General features: G+C 41.9%; 2 protein-coding genes and 1 long non-coding RNA gene across 3 annotated transcripts in view; 1 reads left to right on the top strand and 2 right to left on the bottom strand.

The window, feature by feature from the left end:
* The first annotated feature begins 7,392 nt into the window (after window positions 1–7,392).
* LOC309710805 lies at window positions 7,393–11,653 on the top strand. The gene is made up of 3 exons (XR_014277808.1): window positions 7,393–8,066; window positions 8,384–8,519; window positions 10,352–11,653. It is a non-coding gene; the product is annotated as an uncharacterized lncRNA (long non-coding RNA).
* A 117-nt stretch (window positions 11,654–11,770) lies between these two features.
* On the bottom strand, window positions 11,771–15,974 carry rpl17 (ribosomal protein L17). The gene is made up of 7 exons (XM_082540578.1): window positions 15,923–15,974; window positions 15,495–15,544; window positions 15,276–15,316; window positions 13,882–14,016; window positions 13,601–13,699; window positions 12,207–12,398; window positions 11,771–11,852 (listed from the first exon to the last, which is right to left on the bottom strand). Exons 2-7 carry the CDS (start codon window positions 15,532–15,534, stop codon window positions 11,805–11,807), a joined length of 555 nt encoding a protein of 184 aa, XP_082396704.1. The 5' UTR covers window positions 15,535–15,544; window positions 15,923–15,974; the 3' UTR covers window positions 11,771–11,804.
* Window positions 15,975–18,346: 2,372 nt separating this feature from the next.
* The window catches only part of mfhas1 (multifunctional ROCO family signaling regulator 1), a 37,684-nt gene continuing 31,889 nt past the window's right edge, over window positions 18,347–24,141 (bottom strand). The window contains 3 exon segments of the mRNA XM_082542870.1: window positions 18,347–20,197; window positions 20,884–21,119; window positions 21,122–21,213. Of these exon segments, the coding sequence (XP_082398996.1) occupies window positions 20,158–20,197; window positions 20,884–21,119; window positions 21,122–21,213 (368 nt within the window). The 3' untranslated portion in view covers window positions 18,347–20,157.

Raw genomic sequence — 24,141 nt, 5'->3', positions numbered from 1 at the left:
ATCCATAACAACACACACAGACCAGAAGATTAATCAAACTAAAGGTTTAAAAGAAAGGCTGGATTTTATTTAATTTCTATTTTTAAAAACTTCTTATAAACGTAAATGGAAGCTAAAGTGTATTTTTATAACTGCAAAATGAAGTTAATTAGTTTTTTCCAGAGGAACATTTGAACATTATCATTTTAAACAATAAAGATTATTAACAGCGCACACACAGAAAAAACAAAAACAACAACAACTGTAAAATACAGTGTAAACAGTTTTAAAATGAACATTTTTTCATGTTATTATTATTTTAAAAATTATTTTCCATATTTTCTGTTTTTTTTTAACTACACGTTAAATTTTTCAATTTTACAGAAACCTCCACCCCCCCCCGCCCCGCCCCCTTTTTTTCTTTTTTTTTTACAGTGTAATTCATGCATGAAATGAACGAACAAATAAATTCTGAGAGTGGCAGCCTCGACCGTCGGGCTGTGGATCAGACCTAAGAGGAACGTGTTTGTGTTTCAGCTCTAAACTAAAAAAAGTCTGAGATAAAAACCCTGCAGGTCAAACATGAGCTCAGCCTCTGTAAACATCTGGACGGTTAGTCACAAAGATCTGAGTCATTTCCTGTCTTAAGTTCTCCGCTTTAATTTAATCTCTTCAAACTTTCTCATGACCGCTCAAAATTTCCTTGTGACCCTTTACGGGGACTCGAGCCCTGGGTTTGGAACTCATTTCAGGCTTTTATTTTGAAGGAAATATTGGAAATTTGAAAAGCTGCAGCATAAAAAAGTGCAGCAGGTCCTTCTGGGGGATCATGAAAAGACGTTTTTTTAACACTCATTTACTGCTGATTTTCTATTTATTCGCTTCATCATCCACAAACAATTAATAATCAATGATAATGATGTTCACCTCTAATATAATTACTGAGGTGAAAATATGATCATTTATAATATATTATTAATATATTATCTTTCTCTCTTTTTTTTTGGAATACCTGTTGTTGTCGTTGAAACAAAATAAACCCCTCCCTATGGCAGATGTGGGGCAGATTTTCCTATTTGTTCCTCTAACATGTAAATGTGACAGAGCCAGAAACAAATGAGTCACAGAAAACAGTAACAGGAAGTGATGTCACACCCAGCCCTAGATTTGACCTCTCAGGCTACACTGCAGCCTGCAACTAAGGAAAAATTAGGCTTCATTAGTTTTTAATTAGTAAATTAATTAAATCTAGCAGGTCTTCGGTGATAAATAAGAATAAAAAACTAATAAAGTAAAAAAAAATCTGTTTTATTGCTTCCATTTTCCTAAACTTCAAACCTCTGCTCCTGTATAGAACCGGATGGAGTGATGACATCACAGCTGATCATTAACACAAAACATGGAAAATATGAAGCACTGCTTGATTCAGGTTACTTTAGTTTAGATGTAATAGATTACTTTGAGTCCTTTTAAGTTCACCCAGTGTTACCACAGTACAAAGACATAATACTGCTGCTAATAACAGTAATTAAATAATGTTTTGAAAATCCTTTAAATCAACAAACGATTTTGTTTTTAAATCTTTGAATCTTTGAGAAAATGTGTTATTGATTACAATAAACTACTAATAATTAATAATAATATTTCAGGCTCGATGCATTTATGCGAATAAAAAATTTAACTCGACAGACCTCAGATTGATTCTATTTATAAGTTTATTGATTTTGTATTTTTGATAAGAGAATTGTTGGAGAGAAATAACAAAGTAATCTGGAGCAGCTGGACAGATTAAATTATGGTGTTGTGTTATGATGATGATCAGGAAGATCCTTCAACCTGCTGAAAGAGACTGAAACACAAAATCAGCAGTGCGCAGGCGCCCCCCTCTGGTCAGACTGTGTCAGCACACGGGGTTCATTTTATACACGTGCCTTGTAATCAGCTTAATGAGACTACCTGTATGAAAATCCTACAGTGTTGAAGACATATGTGTAAATCCTGGAAACATGAAGTCAGCCGAGTTCACGACCAGCAGCTGCAGTTTAGTGTTTATGAGTTTATGAACGTGTCACAGAAACACTGATAGAGACTGGACGGAGCCTTCTCTTTGACTTCACTGAGCTCAGCTTTACACTCGCACAAAGATTTAATCCCACAGTGAAACTAAATAAACACCTTTGAAGAGTTGTTTGCATTATTTTATAATAAATCACAGTGATCAGCTGTGTCACTGTTTCTCAGACTGTGGGACCTACAAGATTTCAATTCAGTTTTATTTATATATCATCAAATCACAGCAACATAACTCACAACACAGCAACATAACTAAGGAAGGATTCAGGGTCACGTGGTCCAGCCTATAACTATATGCTCTACCAAACAGAACATTTGAAGCCTAATCTTAGAAGTAGAGATAGTGTCTGTCTCCTGAATCCAGCCTGGAAGCTGGTTCCATAGTAGAGGGGCCTGAAAACTGAAGGCTCTCCCTCCCAGTCTACTTTTAAATACTCTAGGAACAACAAGTGAGCCTGCAGTGTGAGAGCAAAGTGCTCTAATAGGGTGGTATGGTACTACAAGGTCATTAAGATAAGATGGGGCCTGATTATTTAAGACCTTGTATGTGAGGAGCAGGATTTTGAATTCAGTTCTGGATTTAACAGGAAGCCAATGAAGTGAAGCCAATACAGGAGAAATATGCTCTCTCTTTCTAGTCCCTGTCAGTACTCTTGCTGCAGCATTTTGGATTAACTGAAGGTTTTTCAGGGAGTTTTTAGGACATCCTGATAATAATGAATTACAGTAGTTCATGTCCCTAGAACAACACTCTCGCCAGTTAATTAGGAACTGCCTTTTTCAGCTAAGAAACATCTCCAAACTGCGAACTTTGTTGTCTAAATCTGAGTTAGAAATGGTTATTCATACTTTTAATTCATCTCGCTTAGATTATTGTAACAGCCTTTTTCTTTGTTTGAGCAAAAGGAATCTTGACCGTCTCCAGTTAGTCCAGAATGCTGCTGCAAGGCTTTTAACTAAGACACGAAAAAGAGAGCACATTACACCAGATTTACGTTCATTACACTGGCTTCCAGTACATTTTAGAATTCATTTTAAAATCTTGGTACTGACTTTTAAAGCTTTGAATTGTGATGCCCCTGCTTACATTTCTGATCTGTTAGAACCCCATGCTCCCTCTCGCAGCCTGAGATCTTCTAATCAAAGGCTGTTGGTAGTCCCACAAACTCTTTTTAAGACTAGAGGTGATAGCGGTGGCCCCCAGGTTGTGGAATGCTCTCCCTCCATCATTACGTTACCTTGATTGTATTTATTCTTTTAAAAAGCAGCTTAAGACTCATTTATTTAGATTGGCTTTTAATTAGATTTGTGCTGTGTGTTTTATTATTGATGTATTTTATGTATTTCTTTTTTATATTACTGTGAAGCACTTTGTGGTTTTTATCCTGTGAAAAGTGCTATATAAATAAATTGATTTGATTTGATTTCAGCCTAGAAGTAATAAATGCATGAACTAGTTTTTCAGCATCACTCTGAGACAGGATATTTCTAATTTTAAAGATGTTGCGCAAATGGAAGAAAGAAGTCCAACATATTTGTTAAATATGTGCATTGAAGGACATATCCTGGTCAAAAATCACTCCAAGGTTCCTCACAGTGTTACTGGAGGCCAAAGCAATGTCATCCAGAGTAAGAATCTGTATAGCAGTGAAAATGTATGCTATGCCTACGGGATAGTATACAACGATATTGCCTAAGGGAAGCATGTATAATGTAAACAGAACTGGTTCTAGTACTGAACCCTGTGGAACTCCATAATTAACCGCAGTGTGTGAAGAACATTCTCTATATACATGAACAAATTGGAGTCTATTAGATACAGTGGCTTGCAAAAGTATTCAGCCCCCTTGAACTTTTCCACATTTTGTCACATTACAGCCACAAACATGAATCGATTTTATTGGAATTCCACGTGAAAGACCAATACAAAGTGGTGTACACGTGAGAAGTGGAATGAAAATCATACATGATTCCAAACATTTCTTACAAATAAATAACTGAAAAGTGGGGTGTGCGTAATTATTCAGCCCCCTTTGGTCTGAGTGCAGTCAGTTGCCCATAGACATTGCCTGATGAGAGCTAATGACTAAACAGAGTGCACCTGTGTGTGATCTAATGTCAGTACAAATACAGCTGCTCTGTGACGGCCTCAGAGGTTGTCTAAGAGAATATTGGGAGCAACAACACCATGAAGTCCAAAGAACACACCAGACAGGTCAGGGATAAAGTTATTGAGAAATGTAAAGCAGGCTTAGGCTACAGAAAGATTTCCCAAGGCTTGAACATCCCACAGAGCAGTGTTCAAGCAATCGTTCAGAAATGGAAGGAGTATGGCACAACTGTAAACCTACCAAGACAAGGCCGTCCTGTCATGGTCCTGAGCCATGTTGGCCCAGTATTCTTAGTTTTCGTGTGTTTTGTATTTTGTTCCTTATTTATGCCTTGGTCCCTAGGTTGTTCTGTTAAGATGTTCCTTATTTGATTACCCCCTGTGTGCCCCTCTATGTATCTGTGAGCCCTCGTTTCCCCTCCTTGTGTTTTATTCCATGTTTTCCCCAGCCCGTTATGTCTGTGCTCTCCCTGTGCTCTCTCTCCTCCTGTCTGAACCTCTGTGTACTTCCTGTTTTACAGTCTCTCGTCAGTATGCGTCATGTTGTGTTCACTCCTGCCCTGTCTCATTATGATTATCTGTGTCAGCTGTGTTTCCCGTGTGCTCCCACTTCCCTCATTAACCCTCTGTGTATTTATGTCCGCGTCTCCCTCAGTTCAGTGTCGTGTTCTCCCTCATGACTGTGTGCCCTTCCGTGTGTTTCCTCATGAGTCAGTTCCTTTATGACTTCCCAGTTTAGTTTCATATTATTTTGCATCGTCTTAACTTCCGTCAGCAATAAAACTGTTTTGAGTTCATTCCTGCCTCCGTGTGCTTGCGTTTGGGTCCTCATCCTGCCTGCACACAGCCTATTCATGACACGTCCACCTAAACTCACAGGACGAACAAGGAGAGCGCTGATCAGAAATGCAGCCAAGAGGCCCATGGTGACTCTGGACGAGCTGCAGAGATCTACAGCTCAGGTGGGGGAATCTGTCCATAGGATAACTATTAGTCGTGCACTGCACAAAGTTGGCCTTTATGGAAGAGTGGCAAGAAGAAAGCCATTGTTAACAGAAAACCATAAGAAGTCCCGTTTGCAGTTTGCCACAAGCCATGTGGGGGACACAGCAAACATGTGGAAGAAGGTGCTCTGGTCAGATGAGACCAAAATGGAACTTTTTGGCCAAAATACAAAACGCTATGTGTGGCGGGAAACTAACACTGCACATCACTCTGAACACACCATCCCCACTGTCAAATATGGTGGTGGCAGCATCATGCTCTGGGGGTGCTTCTCTTCAGCAGGGACAGGGAAGCTGGTCAGAGTTGATGGGAAGATGGATGGAGCCAAATACAGGGCAATCTTGGAAGAAAACCTGTCTGCAAAAGACTTGAGACTGGGGCGGAGCTTCACCTTCCAGCAGGACAACGACCCTAAACATAAAGCCAGGGCAACAATGGAAGGATTTAAAACAAAACACATCCATGTGTTAGAATGGCCCAGTCAAAGTCCAGATCTAAATCCAATCGAGAACCTGTGGCAAGATCTGAAAACTGCTGTTCACAAACGCTGTCCATCTAATCTGACTGAGCTTGAGCTGCTTTCCAAAGAAGAATGGGCAAGGATTTCAGTCTGTAGATGTGCAAAGCTGGTAGAGACATTGCAATGGAATCCAGTAAATCTCCAATAAAATTGATTCATGTTTGTGGCTGTAATGTGACAAAATGTGGAAAAGTTCAAGGGGCCGAATACTTTTGCAAGCCACTGTAGATATGATACAAACCACTGCAGCGCAGTACCTGTAATACCTACAGCATGTTCTAATCGCTCTAATAGGATATTATGGTCGACAGTATCGAATGCTGCACTAAGGTCTAGCAGGACAAGCACAGAGATGAGTCCACTGTCAGAGGCCATAAGAAGATCATTTGTAACCCTTCACTAAAGCTGTTTCTGTCTGTGATGAGCTCTAAAACCTGACTGAAACTCTTCAAATAAACCATTCCTCTGCAGTTGATCAGTTAGCTGTTTAACAACTACTCTTTCAAGGATTTTTGAGATGAAAGGAAGGTTGGAGATTGGCCTTTAATTACCTAAGTTGCTGGGTCAAGAGATGGATTTTTAAGTAACGGTTTAAGGCCTGTGGTACACAGCCGATTATAAGAGATGTGTTGATCATATTAAAGATCCATCCATCTATCCATTTTATTCCACTTATCCGGGGCCGGGTCGCGGGGGCAGCAGCCCAAGCAGAAAAGCCCAGACCTCCCTCTCCCCAGCCACTTCCTCCAGCTTGTCCGGGGGAACACCGAGGCGTTCACAGGCCAGCCGAGAGATAAAATCTTTCCAGCATATCCTGGGTCTGCCCCGGGTCCTCCCGGTGGGAAATGCCCGGAACACCCCACCCAGGAGGCATCGTTGTCAGATGCCTGAACCACCTCAACTGGCTTCTTTCGATGTGGTGGAGGAGCAGCGGTTCTACTCTGAGCCCCTCTCGAATAGCTGAACCTCTCACCCTATCTCTGAGGGAGAGGCCAGCCACCCTTTGGAGGAAGCCCATTTCCAACACTTGTATCCGCAATCTCATTCTTTCGGTCACTACCCACAGCTCGTGACCATAAGTGAGGGTAGGGACGTAGATCGACCGGTAAATTGAGAGCTTTGCTTTTACGCTCAGCTCTCTCTGCACCACAACAGACCGGTGCAGCGTGCGCATCACTGCAGCTGCAGCACCAATCCGTCTGTCGATCTCCCGCTCCCTTCTCCCATCCCTCGTGAACAAGACCCTGAGATACTTAAACTCCTCAACTTGGGGCAGAAACTCGTCCTGACCTGGAGTGGGCACTCCACCCTTTTCTGGCTGAGGACATTGGTCTCAGATTTGCTGATTCTCATTCCCACCGCTTCACAGTCAGCTGCGAACCATTCCAAGGTGAGCTAGAGGCCAGAAAGCTGGAGGCTTCAATTAATTAATGGCAGGACTTCTTTTAGCACTGTTGTAGGAATGGGGTGTAAAATCAGTGTTGGGGATTAACGAAATACATGTACCGGCATTACGTATTTAAAATACAACATTTGAGTAACTGTATTCCGTTACGTTACCATTTGGAAAAGGTGGTATTCAGAATACAGTTACTTTGTTGAAATAAATAGATTACACTGCGGGTTTTTTTTTCTTCCTGTTTCATATGTTAGGCTGTCCCCTCTCTATTCTTGGTAATGGACTACTTGCACTACGGCATGTGACGTATTTCCGTTTCCAAATACTACCGCTTGGGCGTTTCCGGTATGTTTGTTTATCTATCGGTAGCTATGCTAACGTCACTTCAGAATGAGTATAAAAAGGAAAGTATTTAAAACAGAATATTTTCAAAAACAGCAGAAGAAATACTCCGAGCATTGCTGTGTCCCACTTTGTTCGGCTTCAGCCAAATTTAACGGCATACTAAGTTTTCATGGTGTTCCGACCCATTCTGACTTGAGAAGACAATGGCTGGTAAACATACATCATTTCACAATTACCTCTCACACCAGGGTCTGCAGCAGACATTTCGCCAGTGATCAACTCATAGAGCCAACAACCCTCGATGGTCGAAGGTGGCTTATTAAAGGTGCTGTACCAACACTTTTTGAGTGGAATGGCTATAAAGTTGAACCACCGCGGCGTAGTGTTTGGGAGAGAACGGAGCGACGCCTTGAACTAGTTCCTCCTGACGATCAAGAAGAGCACAGTCTTACAAGAGATCATGACTACTGCTCAGTCCCTGAGCCGTCTGCATTAGACATATCTGCATCAGCTGCAGAAGACCTGTCCGAAGACGTGGAGACTCTGAGGAAGGAAATACAGGAGTTACGTGTCCAGCGAGAATTTGGGTTACAGCGTTTTGCTGGCTCCGACACTGACATCCGATTCTATACCAGGTACACCTAAGTTCTATTCAAGCTAACTGTTTAAAATATACCAAGGTCACCATCAGTTAAATTTCGAAAGTGTTTCCAGTCTTAATGAAACACAATAGAAATTTACTTTTTCTCTGCTGATTGTATGTTTCATGTAGATGCTTTAGTATTTAAACGATATCCTAATGCTACAGGTAAAATACAACACCAAATAGACTCTTAATCAGACTATGTTATACAGCATACCATTAGCATATTTGTCACAGTTTATATTATTTTTATGTCAGTGTGTAATGTTAATTAATGATTGACACGATGTATGTCTCTCTCGTGAATAGATTTCCAAGCTATGATCATTTGATGGCATTTTGGTTTTTGATTGAGCCTTGCATCTATAAAATGATCCAGGTTTCAAGAGCCAAGTCAGCTGCCAATAGGAACGAAGAAGTGTTGACACGTGCACGCACATCAACAGTAGGTTATGGGTTTGTTGGTAGTTAGAACTAGAGGTGTAATTTTAATGTATTTATGTACAATAACATTACATTATGTACAATAGGATGTATGCTAAAGGACTCAGCATCCTTTACATACATACACCTGTGTACTACAGCACCTCATTGTTTACCCCATAGTACGGTATGGTATGCATAACCATTACAAAACATTTAGCCAAGAAAAGCGTAATTTTACTACAGGGAGTGCAGAATTATTAGGCAAATGAGTATTTTGTCCACATCATCCTCTTCATGCATGTTGTCTTACTCCAAGCTGTATAGGCTCGAAAGCCTACTACCAATTAAGCATATTAGGTGATGTGCATCTCTGTAATGAGAAGGGGTGTGGTCTAATGACATCAACACCCTGTATCAGGTGTGCATAATTATTAGGCAACGTCCTTTCCTTTGGCAAAATGGGTCAAAAGAAGGACTTGACAGGCTCAGAAAAGTCAAAAATAGTGAGATATCTTGCAGAGGGATGCAGCAGTCTCAAAATTGCAAAGCTTCTGAAGCGTGATCATCGAACAATCAAGCGTTTCATTCAAAATAGTCAACAGGGTCGCAAGAAGCGTGTGGAAAAACCAAGGCGCAAAATAACTGCCCATGAACTGAGAAAAGTCAAGCGTGCAGCTGCCAAGATGCCACTTGCCACCAGTTTGGCCATATTTCAGAGCTGCAACATCACTGGAGTGCCCAAAAGCACAAGGTGTGCAATACTCAGAGACATGGCCAAGGTAAGAAAGGCTGAAAGACGACCACCACTGAACAAGACACACAAGCTGAAACGTCAAGACTGGGCCAAGAAATATCTCAAGACTGATTTTTCTAAGGTTTTATGGACTGATGAAATGAGAGTGAGTCTTGATGGGCCAGATGGATGGGCCCGTGGCTGGATTGGTAAAGGGCAGAGAGCTCCAGTCCGACTCAGACGCCAGCAAGGTGGAGGTGGAGTACTGGTTTGGGCTGGTATCATCAAAGATGAGCTTGTGGGGCCTTTTCGGGTTGAGGATGGAGTCAAGCTCAACTCCCAGTCCTACTGCCAGTTTCTGGAAGACACCTTCTTCAAGCAGTGGTACAGGAAGAAGTCTGCATCCTTCAAGAAAAACATGATTTTCATGCAGGACAATGCTCCATCACACGCGTCCAAGTACTCCACAACGTGGCTGGCAAGAAAGGGTATAAAAGAAGAAAAACTAATGACATGGCCACCTTGTTCACCTGATCTGAACCCCATTGAGAACCTGTGGTCCATCATCAAATGTGAGATTTACAAGGAGGGAAAACAGTACACCTCTCTGAACAGTGTCTGGGAGGCTGTGGTTGCTGCTGCACGCAATGCTGATGGTGAACAGATCAAAACACTGACAGAATCCATGGATGGCAGGCTTTTGAGTGTCCTTGCAAAGAAAGGTGGCTATATTGGTCGCTGATTTGTTTTTGTTTTGTTTTTGAATGTCAGAAATGTATATTTGTGAATGTGGAGATGTTATATTGGTTTCACTGGTAAAAATAAATAATTGAAATGGGTATATATTTGGTTTTTGTTAAGTTGCCTAATAATTATGCACAGTAATAGTCACCTGCACACAGATATCCCCCTAAAATAGCTAAAACTAAAATCAAACTAAAAACTACTTCCAAAAACATTCAGCTTTGATATTAATGAGTTTTTTGGGTTCATTGAGAACATGGTTGTTGTTCAATAATAAAATTATTCCTCAAAAATACAACTTGCCTAATAATTCTGCACTCCCTGTAGTTCATGGCTTAAGGAGTAACATTTTCCCTTTTGTTTTCACCTTTCAGAGGCAGCTGCTACAGCCAATTGACGAGTTCTTTCTTTTCCTGGTTTTCCTGTCAGTTGGTTTGAAGGAGAGGGACCTGGCACATCGATTTAGCATACACCAGTCCACAGTGAGCCGCATTATTGCAACATGGACAATTTTTCTTGCCACTGCACTGGGGTCTCAATGCATCTGGCTTACATGTGCAGACGCGCTACCTCTCTGAGGAATTCAAAGATTTCTCAGACACCCAGATGATCCTTGACTGTACAGAGCTGAGGTGTCAGACACCATCCTCACCACTTCTCCAAAGTGAAATGTACTCTTCGTACAAATCCCACTGTACGATGAAAGCCCTGGTTGGCATAGCTCCACATGGTCCAGTGACATTCATCTCTAATCTGTATGCTGGTTCGGTTAGTGACAAGGAACTATTCAAACAATCAGGCATTGCTGAGAAGTTGACTGAAGACATGGCAGTGATGGTAGATAAGGGCTTCCTAATCACAGATTGTTGTAAATGCAAAGTGTACTGCCCACCTTTTCTATCTAAGCAGAAGCAGATGCCAGCATACCAGGTTAAGGAGACGCAGGCCATAGCCAGACTCAGGGTACATGTGGAGCGAGTCATTAGGAGGATCAAACAGAACAAACTTTTTGATAGCATCATTACCATGTCACATGTTTACAATATCAACCAACTGTTTGCAGTAGCATGTATGCTGTCAAATTACCAGAACACAGCATTAGTTAAAAAAATGGGTTAAGTGAGACAAGATGGATTTTTCCCAAGACACCAGTGCCAGTACCAGGAACTTATGGAAAATGACCTGCAGCTGAGGCCACTACAGTTGCATTTCTTCCTTGACAATACTTGATTACAGAACTGGTACTTGAGTGCTGATAGTTGAGTTCCAGTTATTGTTAATTCTAACTCATTGCAAATGTTGAATGTTAATAATACTGTTTAATTATACTACTATATTACTACTCAGAGTCAACAAAATTGTTTATCAAAATTATAGTTAAATCACTAAATCGTCAGAGAATCACATTTGCTCAACACCTGCCACAGGTGGATGAACCCGAATGCTGCTTCAATACCTCAACTCTTTACGCTCATTGTTATTGTTATAAACAGCTGCACTCACAGTTCAGACCCTCACTGTGGCATTAATATTTATGTTTATTGTAAACTTTTATTCTGCATCTGCTGCTGGAATATCATTTTCAGCTCTGTGAAGTACATGTCCAGTAAAACAAAAGATAACTTGATTTTAATCGTTCAGGGTTGTAAACAGGTCACAGTAGGCTTAAGGTCTTTTATTTTGAAAAGCACAGAGAGGAATAACCCATCAGCTGCTAAAGCAGCAGCTGAGGTTTATTTTGAAGGAGGAACATTGCTTTCAGGTATGCTTGGTGAAAGAAACGAGTCCGAGTCTTCTCTCATAACAAGTTTCAGGTTTATTAGAATTTTACTCGCGTGCCATCAGCTTCTGCTTCTTCAGCTTCTTCTGTGAAACCTGCAGAGAGAAGAGAGAGGCAGAGTTATGACATCATCGATCAGAGAGTTTGCACCGCTGCCTTGGCCAACAGTCGCTCAGTTTTAACAGGGTTGTTTTCATGGAGAATCCAAAGGTGTCCTAAGGAGTCATCACTGCGACAGATGATGAAGAGGAGGAAGGTGACGGGTTCAGATGTGCAGCCAGAGGAGCAGGATTCACTGTGTTTGCTGTGGCATTCATGGGACCTTCAGTAAAAGGGAAATCACAGCTCTCCAGGTCCCAAGAGACTAAGCCAACTTTAATTCCCCTAACCTCGCTCCGTGCTGCATGTTTGAAGCCCCACCCCTCGCTCTTCCCTCTCCACGTTCTCACCTTTTTCTTCTGGGCGACCTCCTCCTCGGGCTTGGGGACGATCTGCTCCTTTTCTGTCAGGATCATCTCAATGTGGCACGGCGAGCTCATGTAGGGGTTGATGCGGCCGTGGGCGCGGTACGTACGCCTCCTCATCTTTGGCGCCTTGTTTACCTGGATGTGCTCAATGACCAGAGAGTCCACGTCCAGACCCTGAAAGCACAAACACGGGTCAGAACCACCACGAGAAAATAGGACTCCATCGATCCTTTCAGAGCTCAAATCATCAGATATTAATCATTTATTAATCAAAGGCTCTGATTGGTTCACCTATTGCTTCCAAACATTTGGAGATGAAGACTAAACGTCACCCGAGAAACCAACTGCAGATCAATAGATGCTCAGACATCAATCAAACTGAGGCCTGAAGCATGTGATCATTAAAGTGGTGTTGTCCTCTCGTTCCAGCTGTCTGTGATTCTCAGATTGCTCAGACTGTAATTGTTCTTTTCATGGTTAATACAAAGGTGTCCTAAATGGTCATCACTGCAATCTGCTGCTCACCGATCAGCTCAACAACAACCAGCTCCACAGAGCTGAAACCGAGCTCAGGGTCATCTCAACGTCTCTGCCTGCCCTCATGTGGAAGCTCGCCTCCCTAAAGCCTGCCTGTGATCGCCACCTGTAGGCTGATGTCACGATGCAGATAATCATTTTAAACTTAAAGAACGCTCTTGTGTCATAACTTCATGAAATCAAAGCCAGTGTCCTCAGGGACCTGCTTTCTGTTGGACCAACAAAATCCAGATATGCTCAATAGATTTAGATCAAATGTGCATACTCTGTCACGTTTAAGAAGTTGAAACGCACGACGAGTGTCATTGAGAGAAAAATATTAGTGTTCAGTTTGAGAACCAAGTTAAAATGTGAGATTAAAGTGTCGATAAGTCAAAGCTGCCACGGCTCCTTTAGTTCATAAAAACAGCGTGATGAGTTCAAGGACGTCACAGAGGCAGTACAGAAAGCTGCGTCTGGGAAACAGCAGGATGGATGTTACAGCTCATGCCATACAGACGAGCTACGACTCATCACAGACATAAGACAGCTAACTCATTTGCAGAACAGTCCAACATTTGGACTTTAGTCTTAAAATAAACAAGTATTTTTCATTAATGCGACGCTGACATGCACACTACTTAAGAGACGCCACATTTAGAAAACTAACAACAATTCGATCACACAAACTACTTTGCACATCACTAGCACAGTTTCAGGTGTTTAAAGCTGCAGACAGACGGGTGTGACCTTCAGACTAAATTGGTATCGATCCTTTCAATATAAAAGTGTGTTCCAGGGAGTCCATCTCTCTGTCTGCTTGCTACACCCGTTGGCCCCTCACCTCCTCATGACCTCACCTTCAGCTCAGCGTTGCTCTCGGCATTCTTGAGCATGTGCAGGAGGAACTCGGCACTCTTCTTGGGCCAGCGTCCCTGGGTCCAGCCGTGCTGTTTGGCCTGAAAACAGAAAACATCAAAGGTGCTTTTAGACCATGCCTCAGAGCTCAGAGGCGGGGTAACTCTGGCCGCCTTCGCTGCTGCTCAGGTTACTAGATTTAGTTTCATCTTTAATCCAAAGGTGTCCTAAGAAGGTCATCACTGCAGCTGTCAGAGTGATGCCACGCTCGCTGGGACCTCACCTGAGCACAGCGGCCAACGCCGCCGTTGTAGCGGCGGAAGGGGACGCACTGGTGCTTGACGATGACGTCCCTCAGGTACTTGTTGGCTTTGCGAATGTGCATGCCTTTGATGGCCTGGGCCGTCTCACGGGTGTTCTGAAAGTGAGGACACAGACGGGTCAGAGACCGGATCAACAAAGTGGCACCTTTATGTCGTAACCTTCATGACATCAGCATGACGTCCAGATGTCGGGTCAGTTCTGAGGGCCTCGGCCGTCACATTAGATTTAATGAAAGTTGAATGTGTTTATAGATTTTAGGGGAGGCAAACAAACCATCAGAGAATCTCTGCGATCTGATCGATTCGACAGAAAACCAAGTCTCTTTAATCCACAGCCAAACAAACCTAGGAGCACTGCAGCCATCTTTAAAACTAGAGCTCCTCCCACTGACATAAACATTAGACCAGCAGCTCATTCAATCACAGCAGATTGTCTATTCAACATTTCTAAACACACAAAAGTTACTCAAGCCATTCACAGTAATTTATTTTTCCTGGAAAATCCTGACTTATTCACTCCTTATCCTCGGGAGCAGAGCTTTAAGTACCTGAGCTTAAATATTAACTTCAAATTATATACACAGAAATTCTATTTAATTACGGGAGGATTACACCTGTATTCAAAAGAGAGATTAAAAGTGTCACCAGTTATTTTCAGACATCTCACACATTCTGCAGCTGAAGCAGAGCTCCAAACAAACTGGGCTGTTCACAGAAACCAGGCTCATGCTGTTACCTGAAGCTCTAATGAACAGACCTCACTGAGGTTTATGCTTCAGCGAGACAACAACCTCGAAGGATATTTAACTACACATCACAGACAGCTCATAAACACCACTGACTCCTCCTGTGTGGTTTTTACATGTATCAGTGAGAGAACCATAATCACTTCTATCAGGACGATTAACCACAGCATCAATGTAAGGATCACTCAAACTGGGTGTGAGGAAGTGGAAAAACTGGGGGGGACAAACGTGTCTGCGTGAAATAAACTAGCTACAGTACAGTGTTTCTATTGGCTGGGATCACAGATAGACATAATGCAAGAGTATAAAACATTTCAGTGCATCTCCCATCACTCCCGCGGCAACGAGCCATTCAGTTTCATGACTGAAGTAAAATTGGATCATTTTTCTCTACTGAGTCAGAGCACCATATTAACTCTGAACCCACATCCACGTGTGTTTAATGAGTTATTAGAGCCCAGATTCAGAAGCCTGCTGCTGCTCATGTAACCTACTCTGAGCCTCTACACACCTTTACACCTGAGAGAATCTACTTTAACATGGACACGCGTGAGATGACAGATGAACCCTGTGATCCCCTTTGTCTGTGCCCACATGTGGACTCTTACCTTGAAGTGCACCCGGAGGTTGGATCCCCTCGACTTGCATGCTGAAACACAGAGAGAAGCCGTTAGCACCCCCAGCAAAGACCCGGATCACTCCACCAGTGAGTGCGGCAGCTCAGTTGTGTCATTAGTTTGTTTTCATGTGGAATCCAAAGGTGTCCTAAGAGGTCATCACAGCCACCAGCTAACCCCCACACATAGCTGAAGTTCACCTTTACTCACATTTAGTCGGGTTCTCGGGGTCGAGAGAGTAGCGGACCATTGTCAGATATCTGTAAGAAGAGGCACACGTTAGTTTCCTCAGGCTAGCACACAGCAGGTAAGACCATCTTAGACAGCACCGTCTCAGGTGACGTTAAACAGATTTAAACCCCACAAACACGGAGAAAAGGAGCTGCTAGGGCCGCTTTACAACTCCTATCCACGCCACACGGAGCCAACATGGCGGACAGCCGCCGGAGCCACCAACCCGGCGTCTCCGCAAATATCTTCATAAAACTTCATTTAATGGCTCCAGACACACAATTCAACCATCAGCGCACACATTTACACACAGCTGACACGATCCAGATGCTTGCAGCGCAGGATGCAGTATTTTTACTCAGATTTAACATGGATTCTCCGCTTCGTGAGCGGGACAGAACTCCTACCTCTGAGGCCGCGGAAGGAAGAGGAAGTATCCCGGACGGCGCTCCTCTACTTCTGCCTTCCTGTGAGGGTTACCGCCCCCTGGCGGTGAGGAGGAGGAGGACGGTGCTCGGGGCGCAGTGAAGCGGAATGGACAGCAGGGGGTGGTATTTCACACACACACAAAATACGCGAGAAAAATTGTTATCCCGCGGTTACGCCATGATTATGACGTAAACACGATAATAGTGATGGGAAGTTTGTCTCTTTTCAGAGAGCCAGCTCTTGTGGCTCGAATCTCAAAGAAGAGCTGGCAGTTTTGGCTCCCAAATGGCTCTTAATTTATTATCATCTGTAGCCTCATATTTGACAAATATGAATGCTCTGTGTGTTGATAAACCCTTTTGCATTTAGTGTTTTTATGAGATGCCTTATAATTGCCTAATATTGTGTATTTGTTCTGTTAGAAAAGCAGGCATTCTTACTTTTGTATAATATTTTAATCAAACTTTTGATTTTAATTCAACACAAAAACAAAGCACTGCAAACAAATCCACAGAAGAGAAACAGAACCAAACTCAGCAGCCAAACAGTATGTCCTCAGGTTGACATTCAGAATAATCAAATGCCTCAGCTTGATGAGCTGATGCAGTTTCTCATCTTAGTTAGTATCTGCTTCTTCTTTAAGCTGGAGCGAGATGCTGCTTCGTTTACAGTTGTCAGTCATATTTACATGTTTTTACGATGCACTTGGACTCTCATTCTCACCGCAGTCTACTGTCTCACTCACTGACTGAGGAATATCGATACTTCCAATACCAGCATTTCATGTTGCAGGATCAATTCCCATATGAAAAATTATAATATCTAATTTGATTAAATTAGTTTTTAATCATAAATATGACATACAGACAAAAGTCGGCAATACCCTGTTAATAAGAACTACAGTCGTCTTCTGCCTCTCATTCATGTTTTTTTTTGTTTTTTTGTTTTGTTTTTTACAGCTCATTGTGTTCTACGTCCTGATTGGCTGTAGAGCATTGTCAATCAATCTCCGTGCTGTGTCGCCTGTACAGTACAGAATGTGTTTAACTTGTCAAATTTACATAAAGTGCTGTACTGTATGTTGTAAGTTTTCTCTCCAATAAACAACAATGTTGACGAAATGTGTTGCACCGTCGAAGGCAGAGGAAGATGCTAAGCATTGCACAAAAAGTTGGACTTCTGGACATGCTAACAGAATGTAGGAGTTACTGTATTTTTCAGATTATTAACTCATTCTTCTTGCTTCCTCTACTTCCGTACCATATCGTTGCTGTTGAATTCTCTCACAGCTGCTCTGTTCCCATATTCTGGACGTGAAAACAGGGTTTGATCTTTGGTTTCATTCTGTAATACTGGACTTATTTTTCTGCGTAGGTTTGAACTTTGAGAGTGGTTAAATAAGAAAATAAGAAAAGTGTGAAAATGTTGATGCCTGTCTGAGAACAGTGTATAAAATGTGTAGTGAGGGGTTTTACAGCCTTAAAATGTAATTGTGCCCAGAATGCACTTTGTGAATGATGATAAACAGATCAAACTACCAGCGTTAGCTTCTGTTCTTCAATGTCACAGACATGAAACTGCTGTAGGTTACTCCCACTGTGATAAATCCCCCACACTGAGGCTGTGACAGGAGGAGTGAAACAGTTTTTGACATTTTAAAGGTTTTTGTGTGGATATCTACTCGACTTATGAAATGAAAAATGCTGCTAATGCTAAAGAACTGATTCTGGAACCACTCGTGTGTATTCGGAGGGCCTGAACTCAAAAAATATTCGTAGTATGAAGGTAAATCTTAGCATGACTTTATTAAAATAATGTGTCATAATGTGTTTTCCTGATTTTACTTTACTTGATTTCCCTCTAGTGGGGAAGAGAAATTATAGTTAAAATTGATTCAGTGGTGGTCTTTTTTTTTTCACAAGCTGGAAACAAAATGCTTTATGAGGAATTTCAAGTGTCTGATGATTTTTCATTTTAAAAATATAAGTGCTTGTATTCACTCCAAGGACTCCTCCAGTTATCTGCTGCACAAAAATGCTCCACCCAAGAGTTCATAAATGAAGCGGTGGCACAAAAAACTGCAGTTCCTCTGATATCCAGAAGAGGCAGCAATGAGACCCATGTTGAAACTTTACAGCAGAAATAACTAGAACTCACCTGTTTAAACTGTATCAAGGCTTAAAGTTTGCATTATTGGGGGTGTGGCCTTTTGACTGACAGGTGGATGGCGACACAGCTGGTTGTAGCTGCTAGTTGACTGCTAGGCTTCTCCTGATTGAATTCTAAACTGAACTGGGCCTCTGGACCTTGTTTGTGCAGTTGTGACCTACAAACTGTACATTTACCCAGTGAAAAGGTGAAACTGTGTTTAGAGTGTGAATGAATGACATGGCCTGCAGGTATTAAAGCAGTCATTGTTTATTTGGTATTTCATGATGAACTGTGAGACGCTGGACGGAGCTACATAGAAAACCCCGTGTGCAGCCTCACAGTGAGTCATGCACATCATTGCACTGTAAAGAAAGTCAAAGCTCGAGTGACGACACCTCAGGCCAACATACAAAAATAAAGATATTATTTACAAACAACAACATTTTCCCATCAGCACGTGTCAGTGTTTTCATCAGACAGTGAAAAGAAGTTCAACATGTAGAAATCACTGTGGTTTCATTAGAAGACGCACAAATATCTGTACACGTGCCACATCCTCGGCCCGAAGGCTCATCTGCTACCTTCACATCAGTGTGTTCATCACAGTGTGTCTGAGAGCGAGTGCAGACCACAGGCTCCGAAACCTCAGCAGCCCCACACCATTGCACACCCCACACTGTGGAAATGTTTGAGCAGCTCAGTCAGAGGATCTCCACACTCAGCATTCCTGTTTCTCACGGCTGAAAAAAATCAGTTTCATCATCTTCAAGTTAAAAAAAAAATTTTTTTTTTTTATTTTTTTAAATAAATTCTCTCTAAAACCTCGTTACCTGTTCAGTTCTGTTACAGTGTGTCGTGAATAATGTTTGTGTCACACGGTTAAACACTGTGATTGTGTTTATAGTTGCACACATGATAATATGTGATTGTGTGACTGTTGTTGTCCCAGCCCGAAATGTTTTAGGAGAAATATATTCACGAGATAATAACAAAAAAAGAAATGTTCAGTGAACGGCTACATGGTCCTACTAGTGCTGCTTTTTTCATGGGTTTCATGGGAGATGAACTGAACCTAATTTGATGAACATCAGAGAAGGAGAGACAGTAAAAGAAAAAATGTCCCCCTCAAAGCCCTGATGCTCTCAGAGCTTCTACAACTTTGTTCTTTTACTTATTTCATGAACTTAAGTTCATTTATTAATTAAGGTCACTAATAGGGTAAAACACGCCAGAGGAAAAATGGTTGAACTTCCTGCTGTTTTTGTCACCTGTGGTTTTAAGACTTATGCGTTTCCCCGTTAGCTCATCCCCATTCTCCCAGAGCTAACAGAGCCCATCACCAATCATTTACAATGTTTTCTAATTGTGAAACAGTAATTCTCATTATTTCTGCACAGCTAACAGTTTCTACACTGTTAGCTAGTAACCTCATTTTTAAATTGTGAATCATTAATTTTCACGATTTCTGCATTTTGAACCCATAATAGTTTTGTAATTGTTACCTTTAATTTCCATCAATTTTCTAATTGTGAAACGTTATTATCCATTTATCCCCATTGTTAGCCGTTGTTCCCACTGCTTTGCATTGTTTTCCCATTGCTTTTGTATTTTTGTATTGCTAACCATTAAATCCCACTGTTTCCCATTGGTAAGCATTATTTCCCATTATTTTCTCACAGTCATGTGTGAGTTGCTGATATTTTCCATTGTCTGTGTGAAATGAACACTTCCTGATGCTTGATACAGCGTTGATGCTGTAACTGCGTCTGTCCCATCATCACCTGAGATCTCCCGCAGAGCGCGTCGTGATCAGAGTCGCTCTGTGTCTCCAGCGGCGACCCGAACCTCAGTTTCACAGACTCCTCCCGACAAACTGTACGAAATAAGTGAAAATCCAAATGTCCTTCAGTCTTTACAGCCGTAGATTCACACAGGAGGAAGTGGGCGTTACTGTTCAGAGAGAAACGTGTGAAGCAGCGCGACTCGGTAACGGGACCGAGGAGGAGGAACCCTCATTAGATGCTACAGACTGTGTGGATCGCGTCGGGCTCACTGAAGCTCTTCAGATACCGCTCAGTGCGACGTGAAGAGGCGTCAGAGACCTGCAACACAAACAGGAAGTTAAATAGCCGCCAGGTGAAATCAAAGAGTATTTAATTCACTCGGTCTGACGGTCACGTAAAAAATGTAACTGTAGCAACGTTTACATAAAATCAAAGTAAGAAAAATAAGAAAAGCAAATAAAACTTCAAAAGGAAAAATGAACTCAGGAACACGACAGAGTACGGTCATTGTATAAAACATATACTTTTTTATACTTTGAAATATAAAAATAATAGTAAAAAAAATTAATTTCAATTTAATTTGAATCATAAAGCTTCAAATCACAACAACAGTTAAGATAAGATAAAGACTCTACAACAATACAGTGAAGCCCCAACAATCAGACGGCCCCCTGTGACCAAGCGCTTTGGTGACAGTGGGAAGGAAAAACTCAGGTCACACTCTCCTCAGTGTAATATCACAATACAAGTAATACTTGTTCATACAGTATTATTAATTTATTTTTATTATTAATTTTTTGAAATATAAAAAATAAATAACCTGATTAAACCGAATGTTTGGTTTTACAGATTATAAAATGTGGAGGTTTTCTATCCATCGCAGTGTCCGTTGTTTTTATGGAGCTGATAAACGAAATCATTATTTTTATTTGTATCACCTGAATGTTTGTAAACAAAAATACAAACATAACAAAACAAAAAAAGTGCATCTGGTGATCTCTGACCTTCGCTGCTGTGTTCTGTAATTACTGACGTACACGTGAAGCAGAGACCCGTCGAGCCGCTCGCTCTGACTGTGGAGGACGCGAAGTGGTGGTTGGTGGCTCAGAAAGGTGACAGACGATGGAAGCCGGAGGTCGGAGGTGGAGGCTCTGGTGACGCAGTGAAGACGAGCCAGGTCGGTGTAGATGGGTGGGCGGGGCTTCATTTGAGACAGGGGCTGAGCACGGTGGGGGTCGGGGGGTAAACGAGGGCCACGTTGACCCGCTCCGAGCCATTCTTTGGACAGACGATCTCGGTGAGGCCTTCGGGCCGCGGCTGGCTCAGCAGCTCACCTGCAACAGCGAGAACATCAAAGACGCTTTAATACAGGAAACAGGAAACAGAGGAAGTAGGACATTCCCAAAACATCACAGAGAAACCATCACACGTACAGAAAGCAGGATGCTCTGGTTTTAGGAACAGAAGAGGCAGCTGCTCTGCTGTTATCAGGGAGGAAAAGTTCTCCTCCAGCATTTCAGATATAAAACAATAAATTATCTGATGTTGGACCAGGATGCTGGGTGGACACTGATCTGCCAGTCAGACAGATCTCAAGGCAAATCCGCCTCCAGCTTCTGGAAGTTTCTCCTGTTCTCGCCTCTAGATTTGTAGTTGTTTTTTTTAATAATAAACTGCTGGCACAAATTTAAATAACTGAAGACTCACAGACATCTACAGGCAACAATAATCCTTCACACTAAACTCCATTTACTTGTCTTTAGTAAGAACCTGCAGCAGCAGAAGCTTTTATGAATTCGGCCACAAGGTGGCAGCAACGTCCAGCTGTGACTTCATGCTGCAGAGCAGAGTCCCACCAGCAGGGGGCGCCTGGTCCTCCTCTGTAAACTACAGTTTAACAACAACAACAACAACAATCTTTATTTATAGAGCACATTTAAAAGCCTTGGGCATACCAAAGTGCTTTACATAAAACAATAAAAGGTTCAAACATTGATAACGGATAAAAAAAATAAAAAATAACGAGTTATGTTCATAGATAAAAGCTACCAATAAGAATGACTACAGCACATGGGTAATAGCAAGATAAAAGCTGTACCACCATAATAAAAGACACCAATAGAAAGATAGGAGGGAATTAATACAAGAGGTCAATAGGTCACAGCAACCAAACAAACAAACAAACAAACCAGCAATTAAAAGGTGGAGAAGGCAAGTTTAAAAAGATATGTTTTAAGCTGTGATTTAAAAGAATGAATAGAATCAGATGCCCGGATGCCAATCGGGAGATTGTTCCACAGCACAGGTGCAACAAGAGCAAACGATCGATCACCTCTAGTCTTAAGTCGAGATCTGGGCTGAGCCAGCAGTAACTGTGACGATGACCTTAAAGCCCTAGCAGGAGCATAAGGGTTTAAAAGGTCCTTAAGGTAGCTGGGTGCAGTGTTGTTAGTAATTTTAAAAGTAAACAACAAAATTTTAAATTGAATACGATATTTGACAGGCAACCAGTGCAGATCGGCAAGGACAGGAGTAATGTGGGCAAACTTGCTGGTTTTGGTTAGAATGCGAGCTGCAGCATTCTGAACTGTCTGTAATCTCTGTAAAAGGGAAGAGTGGAGACCACAATAAAGTGAATTACAATAGTCTAGCCTCGACGTTACAAAGGCGTGGATGAGCTTTTCGAGATCTTTATGCGGGATATAGCGCCTAGCCTTAGAGATAAGACGAAGCTGGTAAAAACTAGATCTGACAACAGCAGACACTTGTTTGTCAAGTGAAAAGGAGCTGTCAAATAAGACACCCAGATTCCTGACAGTATCAGAGAGAGAACAACTAAGAAAACCAAAGGCATCCCGGAGTTTGGCACGAAGGGCATTACTACCAAAAATCATAATCTCGGTTTTCTTCTCATTAAGGATAAGAGAATTCGACAACAACCACTTCTTGGCCTCAGACATGCATTCTCGGAGGCTATTCAGAGACAGAGGAAGATCGTCGTTTAGCTCAAAATAGAGCTGGATATCATCTGCATAATAGTGATAAGCAATATGGTATTTCTCAAAGATGGCACTTAAAGGAAGCAAGTATAATGAGAAAAGGGTAGGGCCCAGCACAGATCCCTGGGGGACACCACAGCAAACAGGTACAGCCGAGGAAGAGGATGTAGCCAGATGTACCGTAGAGAGCCGATTGGAGAGATGGGATTTAAACCAATCCAGGGCAGCGCCCTTGATGCCTACAGTGTGCTCAAGTCTCGCTAATAAGATATTATGGTCAACCATGTCAAATGCCGATGATAGATCCAAAAGCACTAAGACTGAGGGGCGTCCGTTGTCAGCCATTAGTAGGAGATCATTGAAAACACGAAGCAATGCTGATTCTGTGCTGTGATGTTGTTTGAAGGCCGATTTAAATTTATCATTTATATTATTCTCATCAAGGTAGGTCTGCAGTTGGAGCAGAACCACCTTCTCAAGTATTTTAGCCAGAAAGGGAAGCTTAGAAATTGGCCTAAAATTGGCAAAATCACTAAGCTCAAGGTTCCTTTTTTTTAGAACAGGTTGGATTATGGCATGCTTGAGAGCTGAAGGTACATAGCCAGAAAGCAAGGAGAAGTTCAATATGGACAATAAACAAGGTCCAATTACACTGAAACAATCCTTAACAATACGGGATGGGAGAGCATCATGTACACAGTTAGTATTGTTCAGTTTATCAATTAGACGCTTCAGAGTGGAGAGAGAAACGGGTTCAAATTGATAAAAAGTGGCCGAACAATCAGGAGTAGACATACAATCAGTCACCAGAGGAAGAATAGATCTAAGGGATAAAACTTTATCTAAAAAATAGTTTGAGAATTTTCCACAAAGACCCGGGGAAGACAGCAGTGGCATAGAGGGACGGGGGTTCACCACAGAGTTAAAAATTTTAAATAGAATTCGTGGATTATCACCATTAGTGGTAATAATTTTAGAGAGAAAAGCCGCTTTAGCCGTTCTGGCAGCAGTTTGGAACTTCGAGCGGCTAATACGTAAAATATCATAAGAAGACTGAAGTCTATCACTCCTCCACTTCCTCTCATCACGCCGACATATACGTCGTAGGGCACGAACAGAATCATTTAACCAGCATTGTGAGAAAGTTCTAGGGCGTTTCATTTTGATGGGTGCAACAATGTTAAGAATCGAGGAACAGGTGGTAAAAAGAGTATTAGTAGAGTTCTCAAGTGTGTGTGGGGAAGAACAATCCAGCATACTAAA

Source organism: Aulonocara stuartgranti, assembly GCF_965226115.1.
Source record: "Aulonocara stuartgranti genome assembly, chromosome: 7".
Classification (NCBI taxonomy): domain Eukaryota; kingdom Metazoa; phylum Chordata; class Actinopteri; order Cichliformes; family Cichlidae; genus Aulonocara; species Aulonocara stuartgranti.
The sequence above is the reverse complement of the archived record's forward strand: the minus strand, read 5'-3'. Positions and strand labels throughout refer to the sequence as shown.